This window comes from Xiphophorus hellerii, chromosome 19 (assembly GCF_003331165.1).
Source record: "Xiphophorus hellerii strain 12219 chromosome 19, Xiphophorus_hellerii-4.1, whole genome shotgun sequence".
Lineage (NCBI taxonomy): Eukaryota > Metazoa > Chordata > Actinopteri > Cyprinodontiformes > Poeciliidae > Xiphophorus > Xiphophorus hellerii.
In genome coordinates this window covers 9,970,593-9,987,858 of record NC_045690.1, presented here as the reverse complement: position 1 = coordinate 9,987,858, position 17,266 = coordinate 9,970,593, and the positions used below count along the sequence as shown (strand labels likewise).

The 17,266-nt window shown below is 37.7% G+C and overlaps 2 protein-coding genes across 3 annotated transcripts in view; both read right to left on the bottom strand.

Annotated features, from left to right (window-relative positions):
• Positions 1 to 6,613, bottom strand: part of arhgef10 (Rho guanine nucleotide exchange factor (GEF) 10) — a 49,274-nt gene extending 42,661 nt beyond the window's left edge. The window contains exon 1 of one of the 2 annotated variants that reach the window (XM_032546447.1): positions 6,445 to 6,613. The gene's annotated coding sequence lies outside the window, so the exon portion shown is untranslated. The remainder of the gene's footprint in view (positions 1 to 6,444) is intronic. The other variant, XM_032546448.1, reaches the window with a different exon arrangement.
• Positions 6,614 to 7,803: 1,190 nt separating this feature from the next.
• On the bottom strand, positions 7,804 to 12,780 carry cln8 (CLN8 transmembrane ER and ERGIC protein). The gene is made up of 3 exons (XM_032548052.1): positions 12,684 to 12,780; positions 10,826 to 11,449; positions 7,804 to 9,779 (listed from the first exon to the last, which is right to left on the bottom strand). The coding sequence occupies exons 2-3, from the start codon at positions 11,363 to 11,365 to the stop codon at positions 9,453 to 9,455; spliced, it is 867 nt and encodes a 288-aa protein (XP_032403943.1). The 5' UTR covers positions 11,366 to 11,449; positions 12,684 to 12,780; the 3' UTR covers positions 7,804 to 9,452.
• Between the last annotated feature and the right edge of the window lie 4,486 nt (positions 12,781 to 17,266).

The following is a 17,266-nucleotide window of genomic DNA, read 5'->3' as shown; positions in this document are numbered from 1 at the left end:
AGAACGACAACTCATTCTGAGACTCAAAGATTGTTTTGTCTATGAATAACTGGAAATCTTCAGCCTTTTTATCCTCTGCGTGGCTCACTGCCAGAGCTGAGGATATGAATACAGAGCCAGTGTCTGCTGAAAACAGCGCAACTAACAGATGCTGCTAATGCTAGCAGAGGTAGATTGAATGTGCATCGCCTGAGGTGATTTTGGCCTGTGCAATACAGAGAGGGGTCCACAAAAACAAGCAGGAGGAGCAACAATGCTGTGCAGTCTGGGGAGGGATCCATCTATTACAGAACACAGGAAAGGTGATATGCGAGTATGAAACAGGTAGCTACATGACAGAGGTTTGGAGTCAAAACTAACAGCTGGGGGCTTTAGAGGGTGAATCACCTTTCCCCTCAGATCCACTGGTATTAAGGACAGCAAGTGAAGAAAGAAATTAAGGAAGTAAGAGAGGATATGCAATGGAAAATGCATAAAAAAAAACTTTTTATGTAAATGTTTTGGGATTGTCCTCAATTTGCTTCCTATGTTTACCTTTTTTTGGTCCTCCTCTCAATTATTTCTACTTTTATTCACAAAGAAAACCCAAAGCCCTATTGGTAAATTACATCTTTCAAAGCATGTGTCATGTTGTGACCTGAGCACCAAACTACCACCCGTCTCATCCTGTGGGAAGGATCAGCTCAAAGAAAGCATTCCTAGCTACTGCAGCGGCAGTAGCACAGCAAACAGCACAAGACACGGTGTAAGAGCTAAATAAGAATGAGTTACAAACCAAAATGAAGATTATTTCTTCATCACTCTCCTCTCTAGCAGAGTGTTTATAAGAAAGGCATTGTAACACACCGAATGTGAGAGTAAGAGCAGAAAGCTAAAGTCCTCACCATGGTTGATGACAGGCTCAGCTGAGCATGTCATTACAAGCTCTGCAGCTGAGCTGTGTTGTGCAGAGAGGAAAACAGTTATCTAGCCTGCTGGTGAAATGCACACAATTTGTTCACCTGAGTCCTAATATCTCCACTATGTTAAAGAACAAATGGCAGGTAAACAACACTTTTAAACATAATCCCTAATGTTGAAGATAAGCTGCTTTTTGTGTGCCAATTTTATTAATGCAGTAGAAGCTAAAAATTTACACATCAATACTTCATGATATAACTTCAAAGAAAAAAACATTATAACAATGTTTGCAACAACAAAACTTAAAAAATGATTCATTCTGTGGCTCAAATACCATAGGCAGTATTCCGGCTCCCGTCAGTAGTAGTACAGGAAATAAAGTTTAATATCAAGTTAGTTGCATAGAAAATATGAAGGAGCTGATGATGTACCACTAAGGGTTGCAGCAGCCTAAGCAGAGAGGCCCAGACATCCCTTTCCCCAACCAACTGAGCTCCTCCTGGAGAATCCCCCGGTGTCCCCATGCCAGTCCATAAACATAGTCCCTCCAGTATGTCATTGGTTTTCTATTGGGTCTCCTCCTGGTGGGACGTGCCTGGAACACCTTACCAGGAAAACATATTAACCAGATCCCCAAGCCACTTCATCAGCAAGAGATATCAAGGATTCGAAGTTGGAATGCTTGATATCTGAATTTCCTCTTTTAAAACCAATGTTTTAAAGTAGAAGTTTTGATAAATTTATTAAATTGAGAAAACATCACATTTTACAATAGGGACTAAAGCCTCCTTTCACCTACAGACAAATGAGGGGTGCACTATCTTAAGATTTATCTTAAGATTTCTGGATTTTTAGAAGAAAGATTTGATAAGCCACCGAGCAGAGATCAGTCTGGTTATGTTGATGTTAGATACACTTCAACATCCAACACTCTTGACTTAGTAAGAGATTTTGTTTCTGCTCTGACTCTTGGAGTTTTCAAGAGTCCACTTACTGAAAAGTGGAATTCCTCATATGAGCTAAGAGTCATCAACAAAAGCCCGGAGGACAGGGTGGTGCTTGTTGTCCGCTGTGTCTGCTGTCTTTAGGTAAACGCTTTATTTGGCAGTTTACCTTCCTGCCGGGATTACAGTAATCATGCCATTGCCAATAAAGAAAAACCCAGGCTAACGAAGGCTTTAAACAGCACAGTAATGAACAATGCGTGTACAATTACTGGGTATGTGAGTATTTTGACCAGATCAGCATTTTTATAAACTCCAAGCTGGATAAACTTGAATACTTAATGGATTTAAGCATAGCAGGTGATGTGTGTGTCTGTAATGACAGAGCTTATGGCTTTTAGCAGGTAAACACCCTATCAAGGTGTGGATATTTTTGGCAGCTTCTTTTCTTTAGGCAAAACAGATATTTGACCGACTTTGAAAAGTCAAAGGCCTCTTGAAATAGTTAAATGTTGGGTTGTGAACATAAAACCATCAATGTTTTGTTGTAAAGTCAACAGGGTTGTAAAAAACTTGTTGAGAAACAGATTTCTCAACAAGCTGCCAAGAATTTGAGAAGAATGAAGCGTGAAGCTATCAGGAACCAATTATCTTTCAGTTCCATCATATTGCAAAACTGCAATATGGACTACCTAGAAGTACAAAATGTTCAGGGGTCAGAGACATGGCCAAGGTAAGGAAGGTTGAAAACCAACCACCACTGAACAAAATGCATATGCTGAAGCATCTAAACTGAGCCAAAAAATATCCAAAGACAAATTTTTCAAAGGTTTTATGGATGAAATAGTGTCCCTTTACAGACTAGACAGGTTGGCCTGTGGCTAGATCAGTAATGGGTACTGATCTGCACTTCGACTCCATTTAGGTAGAGTTGGAGAATAGGCATGGGCTGTTATTATTTCATATGAGCTAGATTGGCATTTTTGGGGTCAAAGATGGGCTCAAAAGCACCTCTCAAAAATACTGGCAGTTTTTAGAAGACATTTTCTTCAAACGGTGGTCCTGGAAGAAGTCTGGACCCTTCCCTTCATCCCATCTGCAGCTAGCCTCAAAATCACACCAGCATCTGCGTCGTACAGCCTCCAAAGCGCACTGCACCACCCTTTCTGACCTCAAATTGGGTGGAGGAAGTTTTACAAGCAGGCACAAGATAGCTGACATTTTGAAGAATTTTGACTGCTGGGAAGTTGGAAAAAATAGATAAGGTAGTAGCTAAATATCTAGTAGATAATGGAGACATAGTTTTAAATAATGAGGCCCAGAGGGAAGCTTATTTGATTTAGTATGCAAGATCGATCAAACATGTGAGAGTTCGTCTGCATTCAGCAGCCCGACAAACACAGAAGCTCTGCTTCTGAACTGTATACGGTCTATACTAATCTACCAAAGACTATTCACTCCACAATATAATATAACCACATAAACTGTATGAAATTATTACAGTTGTGAAACATCATTCCTGTTTTAAAGTCAGTGTGATGAATGTCTTTGTTAAGTTAGTTACAGCTTGCTTTAATAAAGGAGAAAACACTTTGAGGAACTGAAGAGAAGGGCTGTGCTGTAAAACCAGCATACACTGTACAGTCTTGGCTGTCATTTCTAACTGGTCTCCACCCAACCAGCAAGCCACACAAAAGCATTTAGAGCCCAACATGTCACCAGAAGAACACTAGTGAGTATGTGGAGCAGATCCAAAGAATTTTTGTTGCCTGGCTGAAGGTGAACAGATTTTAACGGGGAAAACATGAATTCCACACATTACCATACCTGAAGTCCAAATCCTAATTCTGGAAGAATGGAGAAAGCTAAGACTGGATTGGTGAAAATATAAGGAGCTAAAAAAGAAGGGTATGGCAGGCTGTGATTTACAGTGCCAAACATATTTAACGGTCATGTTCTTGGGTTCATTCTGATTCTAAATATAAGCATGTTCCCAGCTGTTAAACAAACATGTACTGTGTGATTTCTCACATGCACCTGCAGTGGGGCCAGAGGTTCTCTTTCCCAGCTGCTGACTAAATATTTTTCTAATCCCCATTTTATCTGAGTGGATCACTGACAGGATGATGAGTTGGACAGTTACTACATGGTGGACTTTCTAAAAATGAATGGCATGCCTCCGAACTGATGAGAACCCTGGCATCCTCCAGCTTTTGCCATGGAAAACAAAAAGCATTTGAGTGAGTTGTTACTGCCAAGTAGAGTTGTTGCCTCATAACAGTGAAGAATTTGAACATCTCCTAAAACTGTTATTTTTCCAAGAAAAAGCATCTATCTTTATAAACTATAATAACAGCTAAGGACACCCATCCTGCAGCTTTAACTTATATTATGTTTGACGATTATGGTTGACAGCTAATGAAGATCCAAAATTTAGTTCCACAAAAATTTGGAGCAATGAAATTAATAAAAATATATATTTAAAAAAACCCCACAAAGAATGTAGTGTTTCATCCTGCACAATCATTAAGAAGCCGACTGGTCATACAAAGCAGTAACCCAATCTACTGATGGAAAGTTAGGTGGAAGGAAAACATTCTGCACAAAAAGGTACACAAGCAACAGAGATGACTGCATTGTTGAGAGAATTAAGGAGCAAAGTTCATTCAGCTGTTTGGGTTAGATTCACAAGGACTGGGATGTGGTTGGAGTCACTGCTTGGAAAGACAACACACACGTACCCATGTTCAGAATACAGACTAAAGCTGTCTAGTTCTAAATGACCGAAAATAACATTAGAAACATCTCATCTAAGCTAAAAAGGCCTATACTTTTTGTTTACAGACACAGAAAGCATGTTGCTTTAAGTCCAGAGTGAAGTTTCCACAGGTAGTGGTGATTTGCAAAGTCATGTCATCTGCTGGTGCTGGTCCATTGTGCTTTATCAAGTCCAAAGTCAGTGATTTCCTCTACCATCAAATTTTAGAGCACTTCATGCTTCGTTCTGCTGACCGACTTCATGGAGATTCTGATTTCATTTTTGAACACGGCTTAGTACCTGTCCACTCTGCTAAAAGAACCAATACCTTATTAATTCGCCATTATTTAATGTTACTGGACTGGCCTGCCAATTTAACTAATCCAAACCCCATTGAGAATCTGTGCAGCAATGTCAAGAGAAAGATGACAGAGACGAATGAGTGGAAAGGTCCCTAATGTAGGAACCCAGGCTTCTTTCACCATGCGGCAGTGATACAGGCTGACTGCTTCAATGCCAATTTGCACTGAGTATCTCCTGGTAAAAGAGACCCAAACAAATATTTAATGCATATACTTTACAGTACATGGAAAAAGGAGACTGATATGTTAAAAATGCCTTTTTTGATCGTTCTTAGGCAACTTTTTTTTTTAATAGTTTTCATCAGCTACAAGCCAAAGTCATCAAAATTAACAATAAGCATTTCAAATATATTGCTGTGTATAATGAACTATTTAATGAACCATTATCAAGTTTTAGATCCACTTTTTGAATTTAGTAAATGCAACAAATTAACTTTCTGATGAAATTCTAATTCAATGCAATGTACCTATACAACAGAAGAAGCACTTTCTTGCAAGCACTTTAAATTTAGCTTTCAGACTGCACTGCCAGCAGCTTACTTCGGTGTCATTAAAGAAAGCATTGCAGCCGGGTCGCCCTGCCTATTTGTTAAACAAATCACCCACATGGAGTTTTGTATACTAGCATGGGAGTGTGACCCCCACCAACTACCAAGTCAGCATTGTCCTGGCAGAATAAGCTTTACATGCAAGACACCACACATTACACATCAAAACCAAAGAGATATTTATATTTAAACCATCTTCTGACAGCTTGCAAAAGCTGAAAAGTTGTGACTAAGGGAAAAAGTTGACTTAAGCCACGGTTTTACAACTTGTTTAGAGTGAACTTCCAGTTGACCAAATCTGTGCAGTGCTCCCTGACTGAGGAATGCCATGCATGACTACTTGAATTTGTAGCTGAGCTGCATCTCAGGAAAACTGCGTGGTTTAAGCTAGTTTAAGGTCCATATGATTTTTTTAATATATATTCACTACTATATTATTAAAAATACAAACTCATTCTGTAGTTTAAAACAGGACAAGCTACTTACTGAACACTTTGAGAGATAGCTTCTGCATAACATTATTAACGCTGACAAACAAGTGACAAGTGATTTGTAGTAAATCAAAGCGACAGTAAACGTTCATCTGTTCTATGTTAAACAAATACCAAATGCAACTGATGTTCTGAGGAAAAACCTTACTAAGGCTGCTTATTTAGGACCAACTAATTAAAGAATGTGTATGGTAAAGAGAGTTTAAATTATAATGCATGCTATATTGTGGCTGACAGAGTTGGCAACATCACTATGTCAACTAAGACGCCACGTTACCTTCATTTCACAATTCTGTTTAATATAGGAATAAATTTTAGCATTCCACGCAAAATATCAAATTGTATGCCATTTTCAGCTTAACGTAACTGATACTTAACAGCAAGTACGACAAAAGAGTTCTTGAACTTTCTCATAAAGTTAGAAAAATGCCTCCAACTCACCATTTTATTGCATTCCCATAATCCAATTCCCGTATAGCTCCACGATAATACAGAAACGTTTTAAGCTGAACAAATTTCTGGCTGTAAAACAATTTGTCTCGCATCAACACATCCACTTTTCAACCCTCTTTTCGGCTCTTCCCGATGTTAGCAGATTATTCTATCCATGAAACTTCTTTACCTCCAGTCAACAGCCGATTGGTGGACGACTGATGTGTGACGAGCTGTGATTGGCTTGACGTGACGTCAATCAACATTCCAAGGCTCTTTCCTGTAGGACGAATCAGCGGGCAGAAAACTTCCCACTTGACTTCAGAGTTCTCAAACGAAAGAGATGAAAAGTCCTGAGCAACTTGCATAACTTTTGTGTTTGATTTTGTTTTTATTTTAAATATGCATAAAGGATAATCAGATAGCTTTTGATAGGCCTTCGATAGGCCTACTTTTGATAATAGAACTGAATAAAAGAGTCCTATTGTTTTGAGTGCTTCATGCATATAATGCATTAAATGTGAAATTTAGCAACACACTGGGTTAATCTGAATGGATTAATCTAAAACTTGATTTATTTCTGATGATCAAATTTCATGGAAATGCTGATTTGATTTTTCACAAGGACTTAAGACCTACCCACACTGCTAAAAGTGCCACTACCTATTAAAAGTAAGATGAGAGACAGTATGAGATGAAGGCCAATAAAGCAACATGGGCTTCCACAACACCTCAGCAGACCCATAGGTTGCCATCATGTCATGCTGCCTTGCTGCAGTAGTTCAAGCACAAGGAGCATCAGCAAAATGTTCAGTGTCTGTGTACAGTATGTGGACATATTTTTCAGTCGGTCAACATTTTCATATTAAAATTCTTTTTAATGGTCTAGGAAATACATTTCTTAGATTTTTAAGAGATGTATTTCTGGGATTTCATTAGATGTAGCCCATATAGTCACTACTAATAGAAAGAAATGCTTGAAAATTAACAGTGAATTTAGTACATTCATAAACTGAACCAGATTCAATTTTTTTAATTCTAAAACATTACTTTTCGTTGAAAATTTTATTGATATACTCACACACATACGACTGTTAAAGGGAATGTTTGGAAAATGAGCAGCAGGGTAAAGTAACTCCAACAGTGCCATCTAGTGTTGTGATCCAACAGCATTCACAAATGACCACATTCAAAAACAGATATGCAGATCGGTAGGTTAACTTGGAGTCAAAGGACTTGCCCGGGTATGCAGCAGCATGGGGCAGGAGGAAGCAGGAGTCAAGCCTAAAATGTTTGGATTACTCATCTCATTGAGCTATAGTAGCGCAATAGCAAAACCAACTTCCACTCAAGTCAAAAGAAAAATGCTTTGTATCAGAAATCTTTTTTATTTTGAAAGTCATATTCATAAGCCACACAAACACACAATCCTGTGTTTCCAATTGAAACTATCTAGACCAAATAAATATTGTTTTGACATGAATTAAAGAATATTCAATCCAGAACAGAATACTCAGTATCTGCTAAAATGTCTTATTCCAGTGTATATTGATATAATTCAAAAAGGCAATTTCATATAGTCTATAGTACTCATGATTTTGGCATATAAAGGGGCAGTATTATGTATATTTCCAGAGACATTTTGACATTTTATAGCACAATCAAATAACTGTTACCGTCATTTGTTATAAAAAATGCTGTATCACACATGACTTAAAAGTAAATTGACTTTACAATTTAATGCCTTAAAACTGTGCTTCTATCTCTTTAAGAAGCTCCTGCTCTTTCCGACACTCCGAGTCATGACAACATCATTCTTACACTTATTTCATACATAGAGCTCGGCAGATGCATGGTTTCACCAGGTGTTTGCTAATTGCTGCTGCTGAATGGGGAAGTCACAGGAGAGAGGAGTTCTGTGAGGCAAACGCTTGAGGAGAAGCTGTGTGGAAAAGGCAGCACTTGGTGAGACAAAGCGTTTTCTACACCCAAATGGTTGCCATGGGAAATTAAAGGATTTCACAAACATGAGTGAAGAATCAAAGCAACATTCCAGGTATATTTTTGATGAGGGAATGACATTAACACATGTACAACTGAAAAAAAACCCCCAAAAACTGAATACTGCCCCTTTAAAAGTTGATGTGGCATTTTGAGGACATTTTCAGGTCAAGTTGAATTTTTTACATTAAAAAAAAACATATAAATATATAGCAAATGTTTGTAGCACATATAAAAAAAAAAATCCCCTTGCCAGATGTAGCAAAATGCAAAGACCCAATACAATGCAGCAAGTCTAAGCAAATATCCAATAATGTTAGTTTTCAATATACCCGACTTCTGCAGCTTAAGGTATATTTCTTCATATTTTAAAAATACATCTTGGTTTCAATATGACTTGCTTGTTCTGTTGTCATCGTTGATTCACTTTTGTCATACTGCATCTCCATTTCAGACAGTAAGGCCTTTGTGAAGGCAACAATTCCAGCGCTTTCTTCCATTGATAAAGAAGAAAAGCTTTTTGTGTGCCCTGACAAATCTCTGCTTCTCTGACGTGGGAAGACTTGCACTCCGAGACTACTGCAAACTAATTTGTCCATTTAGGTTTTAATGGATCCAACAAATAAGCCAGTTCCCTCAAATTAAACAAAAACTCTGCTGTGCGTGTGTGACAGGTGCAGAGCTCGAGGAAACAGCTTATTTGTATTTTTTTCCCCAAACAGAGAGTTTGGGGAAAAAAAACTCCCCAAACTATCTAATATAAGATATTAGATATCTTTTACAAAACTAATTTAAAAATACACCCTTCTCTACCCCAAACAAGATTAAAAAAATAGTAAATTGAAACAAATCTATGGAAAACAACATGATTAAACAGCAGCATGATTAGATCACGTGACCATATACAACCAAATAGCTTTTCATGCTCTTAAAAGTGTTAATCTCAAACATAAATTACCAGAAGTGGAATACAAAAGCAGTGTAAGTTCAACAGATTGGGATCTTGTAAATGCTTTTCAGTTTTTATGGGGTTTTCTAGAAACCCCAGACTGATTCTCTGCAATGTCATTAACCGGTGCCAGCTTGTTTCCAAAGTTCCAGTCCACAGGATTTAGCAGCTGCATGGTCTTCTTGTGCGTCCAGATGGGGTTGATGATAAATGTGAGCAGTGCGAGTCCAGAGAAGAAGATCAGTCTTTGGAACAGCGCCACATGGGTGTTTAACCCCTCCCAGTGGGTCAGAGTCACCCACCACATGTAATAAGTGAGCACCATTCGGCAGTGGAACATGTGGATCATCACCCACTGGTTGACTCTCCAGAACAGAGTGCGAGCCCAGCCAGCCTTTCACATGAGAAGAAAAGAAACAAGCATTTATACATGAATATTATTGCATGTAAACATGCTATGAAAAGGAACAGAAAGTTTTAGGCAACGCCACCAAGTAAAGAACTTCCTTTTTTAACAACACTGAATTTTATCTGTTTAGATTCACATGTCCCTGCAGGCCTAAAGAGAACTGAAACGCAGTGACAGAACGAGACGTTTTAAAATTAGGTGACAAAGGAACAGCAACCAACCATGTGATATGAAAAACAAAAATAAAACATTTAATATGTAGTTGGCTTGAGTCAGAGACTGTTTTCGAGACTGAGGTCTTAAAGAGTAAACGGAACATTTACTCTTTAAAAATGTTTAAAGAGATGCGAGAGAAAGTGTCAAGTTGACCTGAGCTTTTTCCAGCAGTAATAGGAAAACAGCACAGCCCTTCCCCCTAATGTTCCTGTGTACTGACGGGCAGCTGGCTTTAAAACTGTATTTAGCAAACCACTGCAGCAGCTGGATGGAAGCTACTCAGCTAATATCAATACCTGTATATATAAATGGTTAAATATCCTAAACAAACTTTCAGGTAAGTCTATGGATGAAAACCTACCAATAAAAAAGTATTTTCATTTTCAGTTTGAAGTAAAGTCATATAGCAGCAACACTCATTTTAAATTTTGGGGTGTAAATATCATGACATGGTGTTTTACTAGACATATTACCATTACCGAGTCTGCAGCTGCTGACATTTGTGCCCCAACTGCTATCTAATGCGGGTTAGAGTTTTTAATAACACAAACATACCTACGAAATCATTCATTATTTTTTGTTTCATCCTTTAGTTTACAGTTTCATATATATATTTACACTATCCCCTGTTGGTTGCAAGGTTTAGACACCTAATAATCCAAGAATTTAACTTTTTAAAACATTGTAGTTCAATGTTGAACCATGAGAATCTCATACTCGCCCCTGCATAAACAATAAGTTAATATGGCTTGAGTAAAGAAATCTTTTGTGATGTGTACTTTGACTTAACACAGAGAAAACAATGAAGCTTTTACCTTCAGCAACATCCAGGAGATGCAGGTAAAAGGTGTACTTATCTCCAGAAGGAGAGTAACCATTGCCAGGAAGTGTCCTTGAGAATCAAACACCACAGCACCTGCAAATCCTGACAATGCAAAGAAATGGTGTGTGGCCAAGGGCAAGTCGAATGACCGGAACACGACACTAGATGAATGTAGTGCCACATTCTCAAACACAAAAAAGCCGGTAGCTGTGAGGACGTGAAACCATGACCAGTCTTCCTGGCCAATCACTTTGTCTTTGCTTAAGGCAGACTCCTCAGTCAGAGCCCGGAGTCCTGCCACAGAGCTCTGAATGCCAAACGCTGCCCGAGTGGCTGCAAGGTTCCAGAAGACCTTCTCTTTGGCTGGGAGAGCATTGTAAGTGTAGCACAGAGCTAGTGACAGGAGATGGCAGAGGAGAAATACAGTCATGTAGAACCCAAAGCCAAGGCTGATGAGCTGAAGGCGATAGTCCCAGGAAAAGCACTCTGGGCTGGGTTGAGGCAGAGGAGTGGTCTGCTGTTCAGTGGGCATGGTGATGGAGGGAGGAAGCTGATTAGGTGGAGAAGATCACCTGCAGGTGGGAGCTTCAATCGGCAAATGCATACTGTGTGGTATCTGCAAAAGAGTAAAACAAACAAACAAAACTGCTAAAGTAGGTAGAGTCATGTCATCCACTGAGATGTAATAGAGTGAAAGCTTATGAGGCATCTAATTAGCACTTGAATAAATGACTATTTCAAAACGTGAACACATATCACTCTAAATGTCAAACCACAATTTTGCTAATAATAACTGATGACTTAAATCTGAGGAACGCAAAAGACAGAACTGTGCTTGTAGGTGTAGCACAAGACCAAAACTGGATAGTCTAAAACTTGACAAACATGAGAAACCACAATACACGGTCCAATCAGAAGGTTTTTATGTGCCACTATACTGAGAACCAGGGCTTTCACACTATAGTAAAGTCCTTGCGCATAACATCTAGTCTCAGGCATTTTGGTGATGCAGCAATCCCCACAGTCTGCAACAAAATAAAAACAAAATGACGGGATCTCTAAAGAGAGTCAGTGGGAGAGCTTTAATGTGTGACGCATGAACAGCAAGCCCCACAGAATCTTATGCCTGCACGGATATGGAGTTTGTTAGCAATGAGCCACTTGTGTGCTTTAACAGAAAGCATTGAATGAGTCATAAAGGTGAGGATATGAATGAAATGTTTAAGAATCTAGCAAAAGAATGGCTAGAAAAAATTTTGCTTTTTGATTGCTGGTGGAGTGGCAGATCTTAAAATGTATTTGTGAATATGATCATTATGACGGTTACAAGTTAAGGCTTTCATCCCCTATTTCCTCTCACCCCCAAAGCTGGAACTGCACATTTTTTATGCATTCTCACGAATTGAATACAGATCCCACACATCACAAACTGCTTTATACAGAATCTGCCTTTATTGTATTATGAAGGTCTAGCTAGAACGGATTAAAGGTAGTTAAGATTAAATTAATTGAGAAAAATAGTCCTTTAGTCAACCAGATCAAAAACCTGGCACATACTCACTGCTACTGTTTGTTATGTTACCGTTTTAATTCCTCCCTATGATTCTAGCAATGAAATGCTGCAAAACGCTTCAACACACCGTTTTTATATTTAATTATCTGAAACACATAGTGATAAAATCGCTTCTTGCGTGAAGTTACCAGCTAAATTTAGAAACAAAATGTTACCTCTGCTAACTGACATGATGAGTCAGACTAAACTTTTACTCATAACGACACGAATAAGCAAGCAACTGCGCGGCAAGGACAATCTGACCGATAATTAGGCAATATAAGTGAATTTTACTCACCGTGGTGTGTTTGTAACACGGTGTCTCTGTATCATCCGACTACAACAGGAAGTCTCACATCATAAGACTCCAATTTGGTCACATGACACCCAAACCGGAAGTCACGCCTCCGAAAAACGTCATTGCTACTGAAATCGATCTGTTTCATAAAGAAAGGTAAATTAAATACTCGACAAAATGAATATATGTGGAGTTAGCGTTAAGATACAGAATATGTCGATTTGTAAACATTTCATGGTGCTTTACCTGCATCCGAGTATTTTCTATCTGCCAGGTTGCTGTTGTCCAACAGGGGGCGGCATACTGCCCTCATTTATGATTTGCGGACATGGAAAATTAAAAATCACTCACTTCATTTTTCACAATTAACAAGTCGGCTAAATATTTATGTATGTGATAATTTAAATAGAATTTGTATAATACATAAGAAAGTAAATACACAAATACTTATCTACAAATATCCGCCTCCAAATTAAAAATGGCAATATTTTAACTCAAAATAATTGTCAAAATCTATTAAATTTGTTTATTGTGCTACGGTCCATCTCTTAATAATTAGTTATTATTAGTTTATTAGTTATAATTAGTTAAATAAAATGCACATTCACATTGTTGAATTTTTAACATATATTCCAATTTTTTATATAAAGTATACATACAGTGCTGCTTGAAAGTTTGTGAACCACCCGAACATGGTCATTATTTTCTAAAGAAAAATTATAATAATCATGTGACATGAACATCCAAATCTCAAATTGTAAAGCAAACCTTCCAAATAAGGGAAACAAAGAAAAAAGGATACATGTTTTCATTATTTATTCAACAAAAGTATTTTATCTGTCAAAAAACTGAAAATCTGCCAAGTGCAAAAGTATGTGAACTCTTTCAGTTAGTACCTTGCGGCTCCTCCTTTTGCAGCCATTACTTCAACTAAACGTCTTCTGTAACCACAAACGAGTGTCTCACATCTGCTCTTTGGGATTTTTGTCCACTCCTCCTTGCAGAACTCTGCCAGTTGAGTGAGGTTGGAGGGACATCTGGCATGTACTGCCCGTTTCAGATCTTGGCACAGCATTTCTATGGGATTGAGATCCAGACTTTGACTGGGCCAATCTAGAGTGTGAATCTCCTTTCTCTTAAGCCAATCTTTGGTACTTTTGCTTTAATACTTTGGGTCGTTGTCTTGTTGCATAATCCATTTCCGTCCCAGCTTCAACTTCCTGACTGATGGCAGGAGATTCTGGTCAAGAATTTGTTGATAATCCTGGGAATTGATGGTTCCCTGTAGAGTCGTCCAGGTCCGGAGGCAGAAAAGCAGGCCCAGACTTTCACATATCCACCACCATGCTTCACTGTTGGGAGGACGTTCTTTTCTTTAAATGCAGTGTTTACTTTTCTCCAAACATGGCGCCTGTGATTGTGGCCAAATAATTCAATTTTGCACTCATCCGTCCAGAGAATGGACTTCCAGAAAGCCTCTGGTTTGTCCAAGTGCTCTCTGGCAAAGTTTAAATGGGCGGCTTTGTTCTTTTTTGAAAGCAGAGGCTTCCTTCTAGAAACTCTCCCATGAATGCCATATCTATTAATATTTTGCCTGATTGTAGACGCATGTACATTTATCCCAGATGCTGACAGAGAGGTCTGCAACTCTCTGGAGGTGATGCGTGGGTTGGCCTTTACCTGCATTATCATTTTTCTGGTGCTTCTTTGTGCAAGTTTTGACGGCCGTCCACTTCTGGGCAGAGTTGCGGTGATGCCTAGTGCCCTCCACTTGTAAATGATTTGTCTCACAGTGGATGGATGAAGCTGGAATCTTTTGGAGATGGTCTTATAGCTTTCCCCAGACTGATGGGCTGTCACCACCTTCTTTCTGATATCCTCAGATGTCTCCTTTCCTCTCGGCATTGTTGATCTGGTCTTTATGCCTTGACACAACAGTGGTTTGGTTGGTTTCCTCTCCCATTTAACCTGTGTACCTCAAAACTTTTCCCAAGGATGTCTCATTTGATTGGTCTGCTTAGTTGATTGCTTGAGCACTCACATGTGTTTCACCTGAGTCTTTTACCGGATTGTCTTTACCAGTGCAGCTGTGGTTCATTTACTTTTGCAGATGCTCTGATTCCATGTTTCATTTAGTCTGCTTGCAATTCATACATTTCCCTCAAAACAAGCAAATGGAATCGATGAACATAAACCTGACATTTCATATACAAAAACTGGTAATGAGAAAATAAGAAAATCATGGTTAAAAATAAGAAAAATCTAAACTACTCAACTAGTTCACAAACTTTCAAGCAGCACTGTATGTTGCTAAATGTTTAAATAGTGTAATTTATTATTAAATTTTTTATATTTAAACATATATAGCTATAATTATTGCTATCTGTATAGAAATAATAGTAATAATATGGTATGTAATATTTTAAAGAAATACATTAAAATATATTAAAATATACACACATTTATCTATCCACATCGATAGATAGATAGATAGATAGATAGATAGATAGATAGATAGATAGATAGATAGATAGATAGATAGATAGATAGATAGATATTACATACCATACATTTCCATTTACAAGGTGGAGAGAAATCCTTTTGGTCGCCATCTCGCATTCACAATAATTCTGTTTGGAAATATGATCACTTGTCTTAGGGGAATTGGTAGAGCTTTATTAAACTGTGTGGTTTACCAACACACATCTAACTTTAAGCATTGTCCAAAAGTTTTCAGCATGATTGTGGCTGGCGCCACCCAAATTTGATGTGTTTGTGGGATCATTATCCTGTTGGAACATCCAACTGTGCTGAAGTTTGAATTTTGGAGGAACTTCATCTTCCAGCAGGAAACCTGCTCTGAGCACACTACCAGAGCTATAATGAAATGGTCTAATTTAAGCTTAGGTTATGCATATGCTAGAATGGCCTAGTCAAATTCTAAATCCAATTGAAAATATGTGGTAATACTTGAATTGTATTTTTTCTCTGCCTAGCTTGAATGAGCTTTAATTATTTTTGCAGAGTAGAAATAATGGAAATAATTTCCATTTCTAAATATCATACAGGATCCTTGTTAAATGCTTTGAGGTTTGTAATTTCCACAAGAAATGTGGAAAATTTTATGTGTATTTATTTAAAGTACTGTTTACCGAAAGTAGTGGGAAAACACCTTAAATTAGTCACTAACATTAATGAGTTTACACTTACACAAACAGAAGTTAATAGTGAAATAAACAGACAAAAGAAATATTCCAAATCTTTTCTACAAAAATTTAATTGCAATATTATTTACAATGGATGATTCCTAAGCAACGACCAAACTAGGAAGAGGGGATAATGTTCAAGTTGCTCAGTTTGGACAGAAGGAAGGAGGATGCATATGCTTAACTAAAATCATACAAAGTAAAAAGCTAAAAATGCAATATGTTGCACAGATGTCACCCACACTGAGAAATGCACGTGTGAAATGCGTCTAAATAATCAGAAAACATCAATGGGACAGTGCTGTAATCCTGAACGAAATAAATAAATACATTCAAAATATGTCTTTTGCATGCCATCATATCAAGTTATAAAATAAGCAAAACAGAAAATAAGAACAAAGCAGAAAATAGTTGTGTTCCAATGAAGCATATATTATATATTTATATCTATATCTATATATAATATATATATTCTTTACAAATAATGAATATTTGGCATTATATTCATTCTTACAATAGATATGATATACAAGAGATGAAAATAGTTTTAGCTAAACAACTACCTTTTTTACTTTATCTAGTAATCATAGAGTTATCTCACATTCCAAGTTAAAGGAAGTATTTTATTAGTCTCAGTGATGCTCTTTCAGCAGCGTAGTTACAAAAAAAGTCCTCTTGAAGAATTTCATATTATATGCTCTAGAGTTAAAACATAGACAGTCCCCTTAGATGTGAGGCCTCAGAATGCTAAAATACAGGCATACACTTTAAATATTGAATCAGGAAGCCGTTTCCCTCTTTGATTTATTAAAAACCTATTAAATGTGATGCAAGAAATGATTTTACAGTATGCCGAATAAGTCAACATGGATGGCACTTGCAGTTAATAGCTTGGCATTTTTTTGTCCTCGTCATTTTTGTAAATTTGAGCAGAATAAAAGAAATAATTTTAAAAAAGCAAACAAAACCTGCAGCTGCATTTTTAATCAAAGGGTCGTCCAGGGCACACGTTATGGAGATCTGAATCTATGGCATCCAAGAAGATCCAGCATAGAAAACCCTTCAAAAGGAGCTTCAAGGAGTACAGAGTCCGTTTGTAGGAGGTGGCCTTGGAACTCCTCATGAAAAAGTCTATTACTAATGAAAAGGGTGAATAAAAACATGTTTTATGGAAGAAAAATGATTCACTCTTAGAGACAAACTTTACTCTGCTGCTGCAGCAATCTTTATGCATGGGTTGGGAAAAGACTTAGAGTTTTAAGGATTATTTTTTCTAAAGATATATACAGTCATGTAGAAAAATTAGGGTACCCTCTGAAAGCCTGTGTGTTTGCTAGTATCTTTGGACATAAGGATATTTGCTATCAATACCCAGTA

Coding starts and splice junctions, on each gene's coding strand:
- cln8 (XM_032548052.1), bottom strand. CDS start 11,365: ATGCCCACTGAACAGCAGACCACTCCTCTGCCTCAACCCAGCCCAGAG. Junction 9,780..10,825: donor TCTCCTGGATGTTGCTGAAG/GTAAAAGCTTCA, acceptor CTCATGTGAAAG/GCTGGCTGGGCTCGCACTCT.